Source organism: Papio anubis, chromosome 1 (assembly GCF_008728515.1).
Source record: "Papio anubis isolate 15944 chromosome 1, Panubis1.0, whole genome shotgun sequence".
In the NCBI taxonomy this organism is placed as follows: Eukaryota; Metazoa; Chordata; class Mammalia; order Primates; family Cercopithecidae; genus Papio; species Papio anubis.
In genome coordinates, this window is record NC_044976.1 from 193,264,626 (window position 1) to 193,284,233 (window position 19,608).

General features: G+C 41.0%; 1 protein-coding gene across 5 annotated transcripts in view; it reads left to right on the plus strand.

Annotated features, from left to right (window-relative positions):
• Window positions 1-19,608, plus strand: part of ADCY10 (adenylate cyclase 10) — a 98,103-nt gene that overhangs the window by 20,944 nt on the left and 57,551 nt on the right. For all 5 annotated transcript variants that reach the window (XM_021930904.2, XM_021930898.2, XM_021930901.2 and 2 more), the window contains 5 exons: window positions 9,623-9,814; window positions 12,351-12,469; window positions 12,770-12,846; window positions 14,327-14,516; window positions 17,798-17,853. In XM_021930904.2, coding sequence (XP_021786596.1) covers window positions 9,623-9,814; window positions 12,351-12,469; window positions 12,770-12,846; window positions 14,327-14,516; window positions 17,798-17,853 — 634 coding nt within the window. The remainder of the gene's footprint in view (window positions 1-9,622; window positions 9,815-12,350; window positions 12,470-12,769; window positions 12,847-14,326; window positions 14,517-17,797; window positions 17,854-19,608) is intronic.

Sequence of the window (19,608 nt, forward strand, 5' to 3'; positions counted from 1 at the left end):
TTATATAATTGGGCAAATGGGAGCTGTTGCAAGCATATAAGAACATGTGGGCACCCTTTCTGTATGCCACATTGCAGAAAGACTTCAAGTGGATGAACACTGGCACACTATTTCTCCAAGTCATTTGCATTAGATCTTAAGTTTTGAGATTTAACAATGCAGGTAATAAGTATACTCTGAGCTCCCTCCACCCTCCAGTGTTTTCTCTTTTTATTCTCTTAATCTTGATTCTCTCAAATTTATTAATCCATGTGAATAATAACTGTCTCTGACCGCTCACCATATGCCAGTCACTCTGCTAGTTCATGTATTTATTCTTTACAGTCCTTGGTAGATATTTTTATCCCCATTTTATATGTATAAGAAAACTGAGACCCAGAGAACACTACAACCTTTCCTGAGGTTGTCAAGTAAAAGATATAGCTAGGATTTGAACCCTGGTCTGTCTGAATTCTACAATTTTTGACAGGCTATCCACCCTCCTAATATATGCCTGCTTTGATACTTAGTCCCATCAAAATGCTGTTGTGTCCTGGAGGAAATCTTTGTAACAAAGTCCTGTCCAGTGGGTAGCTGCCTTCATAAGTGAACTGGAGAGGTATCAGAATGCACCCTGCCACTTCAGCTCACTGTAAAAACATTACCCCTAGTGCCTGCAATTGCTTGATTCTTTATGGCTTTCGAAGCTTAAAAAAGTCACCCCATTCTCCCCTAGCCATTCTCAAGAGCTATAATACATTATGCTTCTTTAATTGCAACCAGCTGAAAACAAGGTCTTTTTTTTTTTTTTTTTTTTTTTTTTTTTGAGGCCAGTCACAAGCTCTGTCGCCCAGCCTGGAGTGCAGTGGCCGGATCTCAGCTCACTGCAAGCTCCGCCTCCTGGGTTTACATGCATTCTCCTGCCTCAGCCTCGAGTAGCTGGGACTACAGGTGCCGCCACCTGCGCCCACGGCTGGATTTTTTGTATTTTTTAGTAGAGAGGCGGGGTTTCACCGTGTTAGCCAGGATGGTCTCGATCTCTGACCTTGTAGTCAGCCCGTCAAACCTCCCAGAGGTACTGGGATTGAGCTTGAGCCACCCAGCCCGGCCTGGCTCGCAGGTCTTTAGCAATGGAATATAAGATGGACTCTGTGAGTCACTGGGAAAATTCCAGGTAGGAAAAATGTTTACCTGGCGAAGAGGTACAGCTAAGAGGGTTGAAAACAAGACCAAAGACAACCTTTTACAACTTTCCCAAAACCAGCCCCTGCACCCAAAGAAGTCCTTAAAGATACTGTAGTCCTCTTTTCCAAGCCAAAACTCAGAATACATAGTCTGACAGAAGTTTTTTTATTTACTTGTGAATGATTTTATTTGAAAAATCAAGGCCAGACTCATGCCTGTAATCCCAGCACTTTGGGAGGCCCAGACAGGTGGATCACTTGAGCCCAGGAGTTCAAGACCAGCCTTGACAACATGGCAAAACCCCATCTCTACAAAAATACAAAAATTAGTTGGGTGTGGTGGCATGTGCCTGTAGCCTCAGCTACTCAGGAGGCTGAGGTGAGAGGATCACTTGAACAAAGAGATGGAGGTTGCAGTGAGCCGAGATGGCGCCACTGCACTCCAGCCTTCGGGACAGAGTGAGACCCTTCTCTAAAAAAAGAAAGAAAGAAAGAAAGAAATTAGCACATTGGTTAATTAGAAATTATTAAATCCCTTTTATAAAAAGAATAAAATTACATGAAACCAGGACCTTCTAGGCAGTTAGGAAGCATGGCTGCATTATTCCCTATACCAATTCTTTAATCTAGAAAATGTGCTTCACATTGTCATTGGAGAATCTGACACTTCTGTGCTATTTCGAGGAGAAAGTGCAGTGATTTTCCCCCATTGGTTTGCTATGTACTTAATTAACAAAATTCAGGAGTGATGATTGGCAGGGATAATTTGGGAACATTCTCCTTTCTTTTCCCTGTGCCTGTTGTGTTGGAGAGAAGAAATGAAATATACCACCCCAGAGAGGCAGAAGGGTGTGGCAGATTAAATGTTGGATGAGCCAGGTGCAATGGCTCATGCCTGTAATCCCAGCACTTTGGGAGGCCGAGGTGGCGGATCACAAGGTCAGGAGTTCAAGACCAACCTGACCAACATGGTGAAACCCTGTCTCTACTAAAAATACAAAAATTAACCAGTCGTGGTGGCGCACACTTGTAATCTCAGCTACTCAGGAGGCTGAGACAGGAGAATCGCTTGAACCCGGGAGGCAGAAGTTGCAATGAGCCGATGTTATGCCACTGCATTCCAGCCTGGGTGACAGAGCAAGACTCTGTCTCAAAAATAAATAAATACATAAATATAAAAATAAATAAATAAATGTTGGATGAGAAGTCTGGAGATTTGGGTTCTAGTTTATTGTGTCCTTATGTGACCTTGGGAAAGTTGTGTTACTTCTCCATACATCAGTTATCTAATCAGTAAAATGGTGATAATAATACTGATTTCAGTTTGTTTGAACATAGTGTAGGATAGAATGTGAAAACATTCCAGAAGAAACCTAATGAAAATAGAAGGTTGAATTACATAGCATGCTATTCTTATTCCTAACTATAAAAATAAGAGAGCCAAACTAGCAGATGGCATCTGTGGACCTGTACGGGGCCTGAGGGAACTCGTCACCCTGAAGGGAAAGACACGTGCCTGGCTGCCTTTGCCACCTGCTGATTGTAGAGCACTAGGGCCTTGAACAAAAATAGGTGGTAGCCTGGTAGTAGTCACAGTGGGCCTTGGGCAATATCCAGTGCTGTGCTGGCTTCAGGGCTGGCCCAGTGCAGTCTCAGTGATGGTAGCCACAAGGGCACTTGTGTGACTCCACCCCCAGCTCCAAGCAGCTCAGCACAGAGAAATAGAGACTCCGTTTGTTTGGGAGAAAGTAAGGGAAGAGAACAAAAGTCTCTGCCTGGTAATCCAGAGAATCCTTCTGGATCTTATTTAAGACCACAAAGGTGGTACCTCTATGAGTCTGCAAGAACCATAGCATTACTGCACTTGGGGTGCTCTGTAATGCAGATATGGCTTAGATAACAACACCCAAGTTTTTTTGAATATATGGAAAGCCTTCCCAAGGAGGACAGGTACAAACAAGCCTAAATGTCAAAGGCTACAATAAATACCTAACTCTTCAATGTCCAGACACTGACGAACTTCCACAAGTATCAAAACCATCCAGGAAAACATGACCTCACAAAGGAACTAAATAAGGCACCAGGATAGAGAAACAGAGACATGTGACCTTTCAGACAGGTAATTCAAAAAAGCTGTTTGAGGAACTCAAAGAAATTCAACATAACACAGAGAAGGAATTTAGAAACTTTTAGCCATGCTAACTAAGAAAACAAGAGAAAAGACCCAAATAAATAAAATCAGAAATGAAAGAGGAGACATTATAACTGATACCACAGAAATTCAAAGGATCATTCGTGGCTACTATGAGCAGCTATATGCCAATAAATTGGAAAATCTGGAAGAAATGGATAAACTCCTATACACATGCATCCTACCAAGATTGGACCCTGAAGAAATCTAAGACCTGAACAGATGAACAACACGGAACAAGATCGAAGCCATAATAAAAAGTCTCCCAGCAAAGAAAAGCCTGGGACTCGAAGTCTTCACTGCTGAATTCTACCAAACACTTAAAGAAGAACTAATACCAACCGTACTCAAACTACTCTGAAAAATAGAAGAGGAGGGAATATTTCCAAACTCATTCTACGAGGCCAGTATTACCTGATACCAAAACCAGACAAAAGTACATCAAAAAAAGAAAGCTACAGGCCAGTATCTCTGATGAATGTTGATGTAAAAATCCTCAACAAAATATTAGCAAACTGGATTAAAAAGATCATCCATCATGATCAAGTGGGATTTTATCCCAGGGATGCAAGGGTGGTTGAACATATGCAAATCAAACACTGTGATATGTCTTATCTACAGAATGAAGGACAAAAACCATATTATCATTTCAGTTGATGCTGAAAAAGCAGTTGATAAAATTCAACATCCCTTCATGATAAAAATTCCCAAAAAACTGTGTATAGAAGGAACATACCTCAACATAAGAAAAGCCATATACAATAGACCAACCGCTAGTATCATGCTGAATAGGGAGAAACTGAAAGCCTTTCCTCTAAGATCTGGAACACAAGGATGCCCACTTTACCACTGTTTTTCAACATAATACTGGAAGTCCTATGTAATCAGACAAGAGAAAGAAAGAAATGGCATACAAATTGGAAAGGAAAAAGTCAAATTATCCTTGTTTTCAGATTATCTTATTATATTTGGAAAAACCTAAAGACTCCACCAAAAAACCATTAGAACTGATAAACAAATTCAACAAAGTCACAGTTTTGTGAATTCACAAAATCATCATACAAAAATCAGCATTTCTATATGCTAACAGTGAACAATCTGAAAAAGAAATCAAGAAAGTAATCCTGTTAACAATAGCTTAAAATAAAATAAAGTACCTAGTAATTAACCAAAGAAGTGAAAGATCTCTACCATGAAAACTATAAAATGTTGACGCAAGAAATTGAAGAGTCCACAAAAAAAAATGAAAGATATTCCATGTTCATCGATTGGAAGAATATTCGTACTAACCAAAGCAATCTACAGATTCAATATAATACCTATCAAAATACCAATGACATTCTTCACAGAAATAGAAAAAAATTCTCAAATTAACATGGAGCCGCAAAAGACTCAGAGTAGCTAAAGCTATCCTAAGGAAAAAGAATAAATCAGGAGGAATCATATTACCTGACTTCAAACTATACCACAGAGCTATAGCAACCCAAATAGCATAGTACTGGCATAAAAACAGACACGTAGAGGAGTGGAACAGAACAGCAAACCCAGAAATAAATTCATACATCTATAGTGAACTAATTTTTGACAAAAGAGCCAAGAATATACATTAAGGAAAAGACAATCCCTTCAATAAATTGTGCTGGGAAAAACTGGATATCCATATGCAGATGAATGAAACTAGACTCCTATCTCTCACTATATACAAAAATCAAGTCAAAATGGATTAAAGACTTTGAGACCTCAAACTATGAAACTACTACAAGAAAATATTGGAGAAACTCTCAAGGACATTGGAGTGGGCAAAGATTTCTTGAGTAATACCCCACAAACACAGGCAACCAAAGCAAAAATGGACAAATGGGATAACATCAAGTTTTTTTTTTTTAGAATTATTTTATCAGATAAAAACTTAGTTTCATTTATGAGCTTTTTTTAATCTTTTATTTTTGTATTTTTTTAAATTATACTTTAAGTTCTAGGGTACATGTGCACAATGTGCTGGTTTGTTACATATGTATACATGTGCCACGTTGGTATCCTGCACTCATTAACTCGTCATTTACATTAGGTATATCTCCTAATGCTATCCCTCCCCCTCCCCCCACTCCACGACAGGCCCCAGTGTGTGATGTCCCCCACCCTGCATCCAAGCGTTCTCATTGTTCAATTCCCACCTATGAGTGAGAACATGTGGCATTTGGTTTTCTGTCCTTGCGATAGTTTGCTCAGAATGATGTTTCCAGCTTCATCTGTGTCCCTACAAAGGACATGAACTCATCCCTTTTTATGGCTGCATAGTATTCTATGGTGTGTATGTGTCACATTTTCTTAATTCAGTCTATCACTGATGGACATTTGGGTTGGTTCCAAGTCTTTGCTATTGTGAATAGTACTGCAATAAACATACACGTGCATGTGTCTTTATAGCAGCATGATTTATAATCCTTTGGGTATATACCCAGTAATGGGATGGCTGGGTCAAATGGTATTTCTAGTTCTAGATCCTTGAGGAATCACCACACTGTCTTCCACAATGGGTGAACTAGTTTACAGTCCCACCAACAGTGTAAAAGTGTTCCTATTTCTCCACATCCTCTCCAGCACCTATTATTTCCTGACTTTTTAATGATCGCCATTCTAACTGGTATAAGATGATGTCTCATTGTGGTTTTGATTTGCATTTCTCTGATGGCCAGTGATGATGAGCATTTTTTCATGTGTCTGTTGGCTGCATAAATGTCTTCTTTTGAGAAGTCTGTTCATATCCTTTGCCCACTTTTTGATGGGGCTGTTTAATTTTTTTCTTGTAAATGTGTTTAAGTTCTTTGTAGATTCTGGATATTAGCCCTTTGTCAGATGGGTAGATTATAAAAATTTTCTCCCATTCTGTAGGTTGCCTGTTCACTCTGATGGTAGTTTCTTTTGATGTGCAGAAGCACTTTAGTTTCATTAGATCCCATTTGTCTATTTGGGCTTTTGTTGCCATCGCTTTTGGTGTTTTAGTCAAGAAGTCCTTGCCCATGCCTACATCCTGAGTGGTATTGCCTAGATTTTCTTCTAGGGTTTTTATGGTTTTAGGTCTAACATTTAAGTCTTTAATCCATCTTGAATTAATTTTTGTATAAGGTGTAAGGAAGGGATCCAGTTTCAGCTTTCTACATATGGCTAGCCACTTTTCCCAGTACCATTTATTAAATAGGGAATCTTTTCCCCATTTCTTGTTTTTGTCAGGTTTGTCAAAGATCAGATGGTTGTAGATGTGTGGTATTATTTCTGAGGGCTCTGTTCTGTTCCATTGGTCTATATCTCTGTTTTGGTACCAGTATCATGCTGTTTTGGTTACTGTAGCCTTGTAGTATAGTTTGAAGTCGGGTAGCATGATGCCTCCAGCTTTGTTCTTTTGACTTAGGATTGTCTTGGCAATGCAGGCTCTTTTTTGGTTCCATATGAACTTTAAAGTAGTTTTTTCCAATTCTGTAAAGAAAGTCATTGGTGCTTGATGGGGATGGCATTGAATCTATAAATTACCTTGGGCTGTATGGCCATTTTCATGATATTGATTCTTTCTCTCCATGAGCATGGAATATTCTTCCATTTGTTTGTGTCCTCTTTTATTTCATTGAGCAGTGGTTTGTAGTTCTCCTTGAAGAGGTCCTTCACATCCCTTATAAGTGGGATTCCTAGGTATTTTATTCTCTTTGAAGCAATTGTGAATGGTAATTCGCTCATGATTTGGCTCTCTGTCTGTTATTGGTGTACAGGAATGCTTGTGGTTTTTGCACATTGATTTTAACATCAAGCTTTAAAAGTTTCTGCACAGCAAAAGAAACTGTCAACAAAGCGAAGAAATGGAAGAAAGTATTTGCAAACTACCCATATGACAAGGAATTAATCTCCAGAATATATAAGGAGCTCTAACAGCTCCTTAGAAAAAAATCTAATAATGCAATTTAAAAAATGGGTAAAAGATCTGAATAAGGCCAGGCACAGTGGCTCACACCTGTAATCCCGGCACTTTGGGAGGCCGAGGCGGGCAAATCATGAGATCAGGAGTTCAAGACCAGCCTAGCCAACATGGTGAAACCCCATCTCTACTAAAAATACAAAAAAGTACTTGGGTGTAGTGGCAGGCGCCTGTAATCCCAGCTGCTCAGGAGGCTGAGGCAAGAGTATCGCTTGAACCTGGGAGGCGGAGGTTGCAGTGAGCTGAGATGTGCCACTGCACTCCAGCCCGGGCAACAGAGTGAGACTGTGTCTCAAAAAAAAAAAAAAAAAACAAAACAAAACTACATAGACATTTCTCAAAGAAGACATACAAATGGCAAACAAGTATGTGAAAAGGTGCTCAACATCATTGATCATCAGATAAATGAAAATCAAAGCTACAATAAGATTATCATCTCATCCCAGTTAAAATGACTTTTATCCAAAAGACAGGCAATAACAAATGCTGGACAGGATGCGAAAAAAAAGGGAATCCTTGTATGCTGTTAATGAGAATGTAAATTAGCACAACCACTATGGAGAACAGTTTGCAAGTCCTCAAAAAGCTAAAAAATAGAGCTACCATACAATCTAGAAATTCTACTCCTAGATACATACTCAAAAGAAATCAATATATTGAAGAGATATCTGCACTCCCATGTTTACCGCGGTGCTATTCACAATAGTCAAGACTTGGAAGCAACTTAAGTGTCCATCAACAGAGAAATGGATAAAGAAAATGTACATTTACACAATGAAGTACTATTCAGTCATAAAAAAGAATGAGATCTGTCATTTGCAACAACATGAATGGAACTGGAAGTCAATATGTTAAGTGAAATAAACCAGGTATAGAAAGAGAAACCGCATGTTCACACTTATTTGTGGGCGCTAAAAATTAAAACTGTTGGGCTGGGCACGGTGGCTCATGCCTGTAATCCCAGTACTTTGGGAGGCCGAGGCGGGCAGATCATGAGGGCAGGAGTTGGAGACCAGCCTGACCAACATGGTGAAACCTCATCTCTACTAAAAATACAAAAATTAGCCGGGTGTGGTGGTACGTGCCTGTAATCCCAGCTACTCAGGAAGCTAAGGCAGGAGAATCACTTGAACCCAGGAGGCAGGGGTTGCAGTGAGCCGAGATCGTGCCACTGCACTCCAGCCTGAGCGACAGAGCGAGACTCTGTCTCAAAAAAATAAAAATAAAAATAAAAAATAAAACCATTGAACTCATGGGGATAGAGAATATAAGGATGGCTATCAAAGGCTGGGAAGGGTAGTGGGGGATGAGGAGGAATTGGGGATGGTCAATGAGTACAAAAAATGAGAAAGAATGAGAAAGACCTAGTGTTTGCTAGCACAACAGAGTAACTATAGTAAAAAATAATATAATCATTGATATGATTTGGATTTGTATCCCCTCCCAAATCTCATGTTGAATTATAATCCCCAATGTTGGTGGAGGGGACTGGTAGAAGGTGATTGGATCATAGGGGTAGATTACACCCTTGCTGTTCCCATGATAGTGAATGAGTTCTCATGGGATCTGGTTGTTTAAAAGTGTGTAGCACTTCCCCCTGCTCTCCTCTGGCCATATAAGACATGCCTGCTTCTCCTTCGTCTTCCCCCGTATTATAAGTTTGAGTCCTCCCCAGCCATGCTTCCTGTACAGCCCAGGGAACTGTGAGTCAATTAAATCTCATTTCTTTGTAAATTACCTAGTCTCAGGTAGTTCTTTATAGCAGTGGGAGAACGGACTAACACAACCATACATTTTTAAAATAACTAAAAGAGTATAATTGGATTGTTTGTAACACAAACAATAAATGCTTGAGGGGATGAATAATCCATTTACCCTGATGTGATTATCACACATTGCATGCCTGTATCAAAATATCTCATGTAACACATAAATATGTACATTTACTATAGATCTACAAAAATTAAAAAAATTTTAAATTTTTTTAAAAACTAAGAGAGCCAAAAAGAACAGTAGTTCTTTCCCTTATTGCGATGGCTCATATTGGCATGAGGAAGCCAGCTGTTGGGGTAATGGAGTGGTTGCTGGCCAAAAATTAGCACATGCATAAGTCCCCACTGGAAGAGAGGGATTTTGGTTCTATTTCCATCTGCTCGACTTCAGGCATGCTGGCTCTGTCACGTTTTACCTCACACATTCTGAGGCAGACATTCCCTAGATGATTTCAGGTATGAGGTGGGGGCAGTGTTGGGGGAGGGATCCACTGCCAAGGACACCTACAGAAAGCTGCTGTCTACTTTGCAGATTGATGACAAGCAGCTTCAGGGCTATTTGTCTGAGCTTCGCCCAGTGACGACTGTGTTTGTGAACCTGATGTTTGAAGACCAAGACAAAGCAGAAGAGATAGGCCCAGCCATCCAGGATGCCTATATACACATCACTTCTGTCCTGAAGATCTTCCAAGGCCAAATCAATAAAGTCTTCATGTTTGACAAGGTAAGTGTGAACTATGGGATGGGAACCTACCAATAGTTTGAGGTTAGCATTCATGGACAAGCACATTGGTGAGACGGAGAGAATAGAGATCACGCCACTGCACTCCAGCCTGGGCTATATAGTAAGATTCCGTCTCAACCAAACAAAAAAAGAAATTTAACCTAGAAAGCCAGTCTTTATAATTACAACTTCTATGGTGGATATGGCACTTACTCTGTGCCAGGCACTGTTCTCAGGACCTGATCTGTATTGACTCATTTCATCCTCATGACCACTCTGAGTGGTAAGTGCTCTTGTCATTATCCTCATTATATAGATGAGGATGCTGAAACAGAGATTAGGATGCCAGGACAAGGACAAGGTGAGATTACGTTTTGCTCATGATCATCAAGCTAGTAAAGGGGGAGGCTGGGATTCAAACCCAGGCAGTCTGCCATCCCTGTCTGAGCTCACTACGCTGGGCTACCTCTCACTACACGTAAGTCTCCAGCCCAGCGCGTGATGTATTACCCAGGAGTTTCGGGTCAGGAGTCTAGCAACCTTCACACCCCAGAAGCTTGTTTCCAAGAATGCCCACTTGCCATGTCAACACCTCCAGTTCCCCCTTTATTTTCATCCATGGTAGGGAGGGCACTGCCTCTGCTCCCAGGTGTTTTCACTCTGTTTTTTTTTTTGAGATGGAGTCTTGCTCTGTTGCCCAGGCTGGAATGCAGTGGTGCAATCTTGGCTCACTGCAACCTCCGCCTCCCAGGTTCAAGTGATTCTCTTGACTCGGTCTCCTGAGTAGCTGGGATTACAGGCATGCACCACCACACCCAGCTAAGTTTTGTATTCTTAGTAGAGATGGGGTTTCGCCATGTTGGCCAGGTGGGTCTCGAATTCCTGACCTCAAGTGATCCACTTGCCTCAGCCTCCCAAAGTGCTGGGATTACAGGCGTGAGCCACTGCACCTGGTCTTCACTCTGTTCTTAATCAATTCAGAGAAAAGTGATGTGATGAACAAAGGACCACAGATGCATATATGAGAATTGATTTCCCATCTCAATTCCTTTTGTGTATTAAAAGCAGAGCACTTAATTACTGCCCTGCATCCACTCACTCACTAATACAACAAGCATTTACTGAGCATTTCATAGAAGATGAAAAACTAGGGCTGGGCAGCAGAGATGAGTAACACACACATTGACACAACTAGGCAGAAAGCATGCATTCCATATGAGACAAACTAACTCTGTGCTATGGGAGTTCTGGGAAAGGGATTACTTCCAGCCTGGTGCCTCCAGTATCTTCTTCAATATTGATTCATGGGTATCATAAGAAAAGAGTATAGAATCTAAGAGAATAATCTTTCGTGTCTTGCAGACGTGGCTCCAGAGATTCTCAGCTGTGAGAGTTAGCAAGTCATTGAACTTCTCTGAGCCTTGGTTTATTCCTCTTTGAATGGGGATAGTATTTGCCTCAAATGATTGTGGAAAGTTTTAAATAATGTAATATGTGTGAGGCACTTGGTGTAATGCCTATCTTAGAGTCAGCACGCAATAAATGAGAGCTGGGGGAATCAAAAGCTCTTGCCAGGCCACTACATAAATTTGCAGGCAAATGGGCTCCCTGCTTCCCCCAAAGGGGTGGCCCTCTTTACACATACCTAGAAGCAGGGTTTCTCCCTTCACGTCAAGGCAGATCCCAGTTCTTTTAAAGATCTAATAGTTGATCAAATTCTTTTGGACAGGGTTGAAGAAACTGAGGTATTTTAGCGTTCTTTGCATTTTATCAGGATGTAACATGTCAAAAACTCAAAATTTCAACCCATCATCCTTTATTCACAATGCCCTTTTCTTACAGACAACAGCACCTGACTGAGGTCTTTTTTTAAGTGACTAATACTACAAATGCCAAGCTTTAGAGTTGAATCATTGCATGGAACAGTTAGCTTTATGAAAAGAAAACCTACTCACAGCTTAAGCCTTTATCCCTAAGAATGATAACAGTATCTGCAAAGTACTTTATAGTTTACGATGACTTTTTGAATATATAACACATTAATTCTTTTAGTAGGCAAAAGCATCTCAGCAGGTCTACAGTATATCCATTTTCAGATAGATAAACGAAGTTCCTAGATTGTAATTGACTTACTAAGTTTCCACAGTTGAGAAGTGGCTTGAGAACAGAGACTTTCTGATTCCAGAGCTGGTGCCTTTTCCACTGCTCTGTGCTGCTGCTTCATAGACTTAAACTGAGCACCTTGCAGCATGGACCTTGGTCCCAGGAGAGAGTAAGCTGGAGCATGCACACAGATAGCTCAGCCCTATTCACTACATCTGGAGCAAAACAAGCCCTTCTCCAGGGCTCAAGCCCTCCTGTTGATGATGCAGTAGAAGTGACTGAAGTGTACTAGAAATAAAATACTGTGAGAGAAATCATGATGAAATTTGATTCAGAAGCCGAAAATTGCCGCGGGCTCTCTGTTGAGCCTTCTGGCCCGTCAGTTGAAAGCACACTGTCCATCAGCTGTGGTTGCTGTCTCTCTCCCTCACAGGGCTGCTCTTTCCTCTGTATCTTTGGCTTCCCTGGGGAAAAGGTACCTGACGAGCTCACTCATGCTCTGGAATGTGCTATGGATATATTTGACTTCTGCTCTCAAGTCCACAAAATCCAGTGAGTGTTGACCCTGGTCCCACCCAGTGGTCCCTGACCCTTTTGAGGCATACGTAGGGGAGGGCATGCAGGGAACAGGAAAGAAAGAAGAATTAATTAAGAACTTAGTCCTGTGTCTTAAACTGTTGTTCCTCCCTCGCATCTCCGGGCCATGTAGAAATGCCATAAACTGATTCCAACGGATAGAGAAAATCCTTTCCCACCCTTTCCCAACCCAGGCATTATTTCCCACCCTTCCCACTTCCTCTATGCTCATTATCTTTGTCTCTTTCCCCACAAATCTTGTCTCCCCTGCACCAGAACTGTATCCATCGGCGTTGCCAGTGGGATTGTCTTCTGTGGGATCGTTGGACACACTGTGAGACACGAGTACACAGGTGTGCTGAGTCAGCTCATCTCCACTTTTCTTTCCACAAACACAGCACCTTGCCACTGGGCTTTGAGGGAGGAAGCACAAAAATGAGTGAGACATGGGCCCTGTCCTCAGAGAGTCTTCCAGATGGAGCCAAGCCATGGAGCTCTCAATGCTTGCAGAGTGTGCATTTCTGGGGCTCCGCATGAGTATGAGAAATATGTAGTCACGGGAGGGGAACAGTGGGAGGCTATATGTTGATGGAATGAGGGACTCCTGTAATAATTTCCTGTTAACAATAAGTAGTTACTTCTCTTAATTCCTGGAATAGGCTAGAACTCCTTAAAAATTATGAATGTTGATATTACTGAAAAATAGTGATACTCTCAAAAGAGAGTAGTAGTAAGTAAATGTTATCTCCAGATTTCAGGACTCTATTACTTCCCTCTTCCATCCTATCAGGGTTTAAGATTTTCAGCAATAATGCATCTAAAATACTGACTATATGTAAAATATCAAGATAGTTATGTCTGAAATGATACAATGCCTGAGATTTTCTTCGAAAGTACACAGGGTGGGGAGTGTATGGGGGTGAGGATGGGGCAGGATTGGAGATGGGCTAATGGCTTATTGGGATGGGGTGATGGGTATACGGAAATTCATTAAATTATATTTTATTTTATGGTCAAATTTCTCCACAATAAATAGTTTTTAAAAAGAGTATCTTGTTCAGAAGTATTCAAGTTTATGTTAAAGTGACACATTTGCTACCTCACTTGTAGTAATATTAATTGAGGGCTTACAAGCAGCCAGCCGCTGTTCAAAGTGATAAGCGTGTATTAACTCATTAATCTTCATAAACTACCCTCTGAGATAGATACTGTTATCATCCCTATTTTATAGGTTAGAGAATGGAGGCATGAGGAGTTATTTAAAGTAATTGCCCCAAGTAATTTGCACATAGTTAGAGGTAGAGCTGGTGTTCAACCCTGCACAGTCTGCCTTCAGAGCCTGTGCTTCAATTCTCCATGCACGCCTCTTCTAGCCCATTTACTAAATCAAGAAATTGCCAAATGAAGGTTTATTCATAGGAGCATACAGACACGATTTTGTGTCTCATATGGGGATCAGTACCCCAGGCCCGAGCTTGTGTTTGTCCACCTTGTATTAGAAGACCAGTTCACACCTTCTGTGAGAGCCTTCAGTGCTGTGGCCATCCCACTTACAGAGCCTGCTCCATACTCAAGGCCCTTCCATCCCTGAGCAGATGATTCTCTTGGCCTCCCAGGTGAGGCAGAAACTTTGCTAATGGCTGATTAACTCCCTGCATATTTTGTTAACAGCCATTGGCTGAATATGGGTCTTGAGGCTAGACTTGTATGTCACTCATGAGCGACAAAGGGAGTAAAGGGTAAACATGCTATTTGGGGACAGTATGTTTCAGATTACATTCAGTTCAATAGCTGTTATTTCCCTGATCTTTGACTTTATCTTTCTTGTTATAGTCATTGGTCAAAAAGTCAACATAGCTGCCAGGATGATGATGTACTACCCAGGAATTGTGACCTGTGACTCTGTCACCTACAATGGCAGCAACCTACCAGCCTACTTTTTTAAAGAGCTTCCAAAGAAAGTTATGAAAGGTGTTGGAGATTCTGGACCATTGTATCAGTATTTGGGCCATACTGAGAAAGTGTGAGTGTGGAGCATTGATTTTGAAGTATATTTTAGTAAAGAAGTGGGAGAATTATGATAGCAAAGCAATCACCCGTTTAAGATTTGGAACCAATTCAAGAAGTTGAAATCTATGCTTTCCCCAGACCAAGTCCCAGACTTCAAAATCCTTAATCTTTCCTCCATCTGACTGACACTATGGCATGGTAGAAGAACCCATTCTCTCCTCAGATCTGAGAATATGAGGGTGATTCTTCGAAGTTGTACAAACCAAAGAAAAAATCCTCTCATTTGAGTATCTATTTGCACCCAAATGGGCCCAATCACCAACTATTAAATATTTACTAATTATGTCAACCATATGCTGAATAGGGTTAGAAGAGTGTAAGATATTATTCCTCCTCTAAGTCTTTAGTGACATACATTCCCCAAAAGCTCAGCATCAATTTATGGGTGTCACTTTGAAGCTTAAAATCCTTCGATGGCTTTTAGTCATTTTCATGGTGATGTTGAAAATCTCTGCAATGACATACAGGGTACCACCTGCCTTTCCAAACTCATCTCCTCCTGTGCCCCCTCCTCTGGGTTGTTTAAGTAGATTGTCCTCATCAGCACCCACCCACTCCTGGTTTATTGGGAAAACCACAGTCAATTTTTGAAACCCAGCTCGAGGGATTCATAGACATTCCTCTATGAATTCCCCATCCCAGCTAGACAGTTAAGCTCTTTCCTCCTTTGTCTTCCTCCTTCCTCTTCCTTTTCTCCTCCTATAGCATATGACTACATTAGAACACTCCTCACCCTATATCACAATTATTCACTTGCTATACTTTTCACTTGTTACACTGTGAACTCTTTGAAGATACTAATTATTTCTTTATTCTTATATCCCCAGTGCTTGATATACAGTAGGTCCTCAATAATGATGAATAAATGAATAGCACGGAAAGCAGAAAGTTGTTATTCTTTTTGTTAGCAAGCTAGAATCAAGGTCTTCAAGAGTCAGATAAGAGAACCAGGGCTGCAGTTGGGTCAAAATGTCTTTATTATTCACTTCAGTATTCCTGAGGCTGAGCACTGTGCTTGGCGTAACATAGGCCATCAAGAAAGTGCAGTTTGAATACATGAATGAATAATAATTTTTAGTGAGTACTTATTAAACATCAGGTACTTTACCTCAAAATATATAATTTAGTCTTAATATTGACCATATGAGATAGAAACTATTATAATTTCCATTTTATAAATTCAAAAACTGAGGCTCAGAGATGTTAAATGACTTGTCTATGGCTATATCTATAGTGTGCAATGGAGTCAAGATTCAGTCACAATAATGTGACCTTACGGGCAATCACAAAACCTCAGTGGTGTGCAAAAATAAATATTTGTTTTTCTCACAAATGTGGGATTCAGTTGATCTTGGCTGGATTTGGTTGATCTTGTCTTGGCTTATTCACATGCCTGGGGTTCAACAGGCTGTCGGCCAAGTTAGCGGCCTCAGTTGGGGTAATTAGGGCAATTAGGTTCTATGTGTCTCATCTTCCATCCAGTATGTTTGTCCTGGCAATATTGGAGGAGCAAGAGAGCAGGCCCAATGCAAAAGCATTTTTCAAGCCTCTTCTTGTGTTATGTTTGCAGACAGTCCATTGACGAAAGCATTCACAAGGCTGAGTCCAGAATGAGAGGACTCTGCCAAGTTACACGGCAAAGGGCATAGATACAGGTACTGGGGCCATTAATGCAGTCAGTTTACTATGCAAACCCAGGACTATCTGATCTCAAAGCCTGCACTCTTCATGATTTTTCTGTACCATCTCTGTAGATAAAAGAGTGTAGAAATACACATACACATATGAACAGGACCCAGTTCCTGCCTAGAAAATTCACAATAAAGTGGGGAAGACCAACATACACAAACTTAGCTGTACGTTACATGGGAACCTTTGATATATGCTATAAGAGAGGCATAACAAAGTAGTATTGTAGTTCGGAGAAGGGCATAATCCATTTTGAGTAAAAGGCTTCTTCAAGAGATACTGTTACGGAGTGAGGAAACATATGCACCCTGGCCTATGCTGGGACACTGTCAGTATCCTGTGTTACTACCTGCTGTGGGGTCTTGGGCAATTAAACTCTTTGTGCCTGAATTTCCTCACTGGCGAAATGAACGTAATAGTCATACTACTTTTTTTTTCTTTCTTTTTTTTTTTTTTGAGATGGAACTTTGCTCTTGTTGACCAGGATGGAATGCAATGGCATGATCTTGGCTCACTACAACCTCCGTCTCCTGGATTCAAGCGATTCTCCTGCCTCAGCCTCCAGAGTAGCTGGACTGACAGGCGCATGCCACTACGTCCAGCTAATTTTTGTATTTTTAGTAGAGACAGAGTTTCACCATGTTGGTCAGGCTGGTCTCAAACTCCTGACGTCAGATGATTCAGCTGTTTCAGCCTCCCAAAGTGCTGGGATTACAAGTGTGAGCCACTGCGTCTGGCCAGTAGTGCTTTTTTCTTTCTTTCTTTTTTTTTAGACGGAGTCTTGCTCGGTCGCCCAGGCTGGAGTGCAGTGGCACGATCTCGGCTCACTGCAAGCTCCGCCTCCCAGGTTCACGCCGTTCTCCTGCCTCAGCCTCCCCGAGGAGCTGGGACTACAGGCGCCTGCCACCATGCCCGGTTAATTTCACTTTGTATTTTTGGCAGAGACAGGGTTTCACCGTGTTAGCCAGGATGATCTCGATCTCCTGACCTCGTGATCTGCCCGCGTTGGCCTCCCAAAGTGCTGGGATTACAGGCGTGAGCCACTGCTCCCAGCCAAGTAGTACTTCTGAACGGTGTTTTTGTCAGGATTAAAGAAAATGATGCATGTAAAGCACTTGGAACTGCACCAGACACATAGCATGTGCTTAAAAAAAGGTGCGCTATTATTGTTTAAGCAATTGGTGGAATTTTTGCAGAATGTGTGACTCTGCACCACATTGAAGTCTATTGGGCCATATATCAGGTGTCTGATCTCCTTAGAAAGGGGTTTCCTCTACCAGTGCAGACTCAACAAGCATTTATTGAACAATGTGCCAGGTACTATGGAAACAGATGCTTCCTGAGTTCTTTGGATTCTCCACTATCAAGTAAGACCTTCTCCTTTCTCCTTCTCTTGGCATTTGCAACCCTTGAGTCAGGGGATAGACTCATGTTAGCAATTGAGAAGGAAACTTTCTGGGGACTAAGGACTAGTCACTCTTGCTCTCAATATTTCCCTGTTTTGAATCTAACATCTGTTTTTTTTCTTTTTTTCCTTCTCTTCAGCATGTTTGGTATGGCGTGCCTCATCTGCAACAGAAAGGAGGATTACCCTTTGCTGGGTAGGTAGTAGGCCTTGATTTTAAACTTCTTTATTGAACTATAACAAAACATGTAGGAAAATACATCAATGATAAGTGTGCAACTTAATGAATTATCACAAAGTGAAAATATAATCATCGTCCAAGTTAAGAAATAGAAAAATAGGCCGGGCGCGGTGGCTCAAGCCTGTAATCCCAGTACTTTGGGAGGCCGAGACGGGCGGATCACGAGGTCAGGAGATCGAGACCATCCTGGGTAACACGGTGAAACCCCGTCTCTACTAAAAAAAATACAAAAAACTAGCCGGGCGAGGTGGTGGGCTCCTGTAGTCCCAGCTACTCGGGAGGCTGAGGCAGGAGAATGGCATAAACCCTGGAGGCGGAGCTTGCAGTGAGCTGAGATCCGGCCACTCCACTCCAGCCTGGGCGACAGAGCGAGACTCTGTCTCAAAAAAATAAAAAGAGAAAGAAAGAAATAGAAAAATAGCAATACACCAGGATTGCTCTTTCCTACTTCCTTTCCCCTGTTTAAAAAATTGATACAGATGGAATCATACATTGCATAATTATATATGCCTTATATATACTTTCTCTTACTCAATGGTGTGTTGTATAATTCATCCATATTGTTGGGTGTAGCTGTAATTCATTCTCTGTCATTACTATGTAGTATTCCATTTTTATACATATACAACAATTTACCCATTCTGTTACTGTACAACATTTGGGTTATTTCCAGTTTTTGGTTCTTATGAATAATATTGCTACAAACATTCTTACACAGTCTTTTGGTGAACGCATGTATGCATTTCTGTTGAGTACAATGTAAAATGTAGGACTGAAATTGTTGGGACAGAGGGTGCAATTTTGGTAGATGATGCCAAGTAGTTTTCCAAAATGGTTGTATTTCTTTCTATTCTGATCGAGTATGTTAAGAGAGTTCCAGTTGTTCTTCATCTTTGGCAACAACTTAGTTTAATTAATCTTTATCCTTTCAATAATTCTGTTGGGTATATAGTGGTATCTTGTTATGGTTTCCATTTGTATTTCCCTGATGTGGTTGAGCTCCTTTTTCATAAGTTTTTTGACCATTTGGACTGATTTATTTATTTATTTTGAGACAGAATCTCACTCTGTTGCCCAGGCTGGAGTACAGTGGAGCAATCTTGGCTCACTACAACCTCTACCTCCTGGGTTCAAGTGATTCTCATGTCTCAGCCTCCTGAGTAGCTGGGATTACAGGTGCCCGCCACCATGCCCAGTTAATTTTTGTGTTTTAGTGGAGATAGGGCTTCACCATATTGGCCAGACTGGTCTTGAACTCCTAGCTTCAAGTGATCCGCCCACCCCAGCCTCCCAAAGTGCTGGGATTACAGGCGTGAGCCACTGTGCCCAGCCCAGACATTTTTTTAAAGTACTTGTACAATTTTTCACCTACTTTTCAACTGGGTTGTATTTTGATTATCTTTTGGAATTATTTACACATTCTAGAAATGGGTCCTTTGTCATTTGTTTGTACTGTGTATCACTTTTCCCACTCTATACTTGCCTTTTTACTCTCAGTTATGCATGTAATATGCAGAATTCTTAATTTTAATGTAATCAAATTTACCTGTCTTTTATAGTTAGTGCTTCTGTATACTATATGAGATACCTTTCATTACCCAAAAATCACGGAGATATTTTTCTAGCATTTTTTCCAGAAATTTTGTTTTTACCTTTTATATTTAAGTCTACAACCCATTTGGAAGTGATATTTTTGTGATTCCTGGTGAT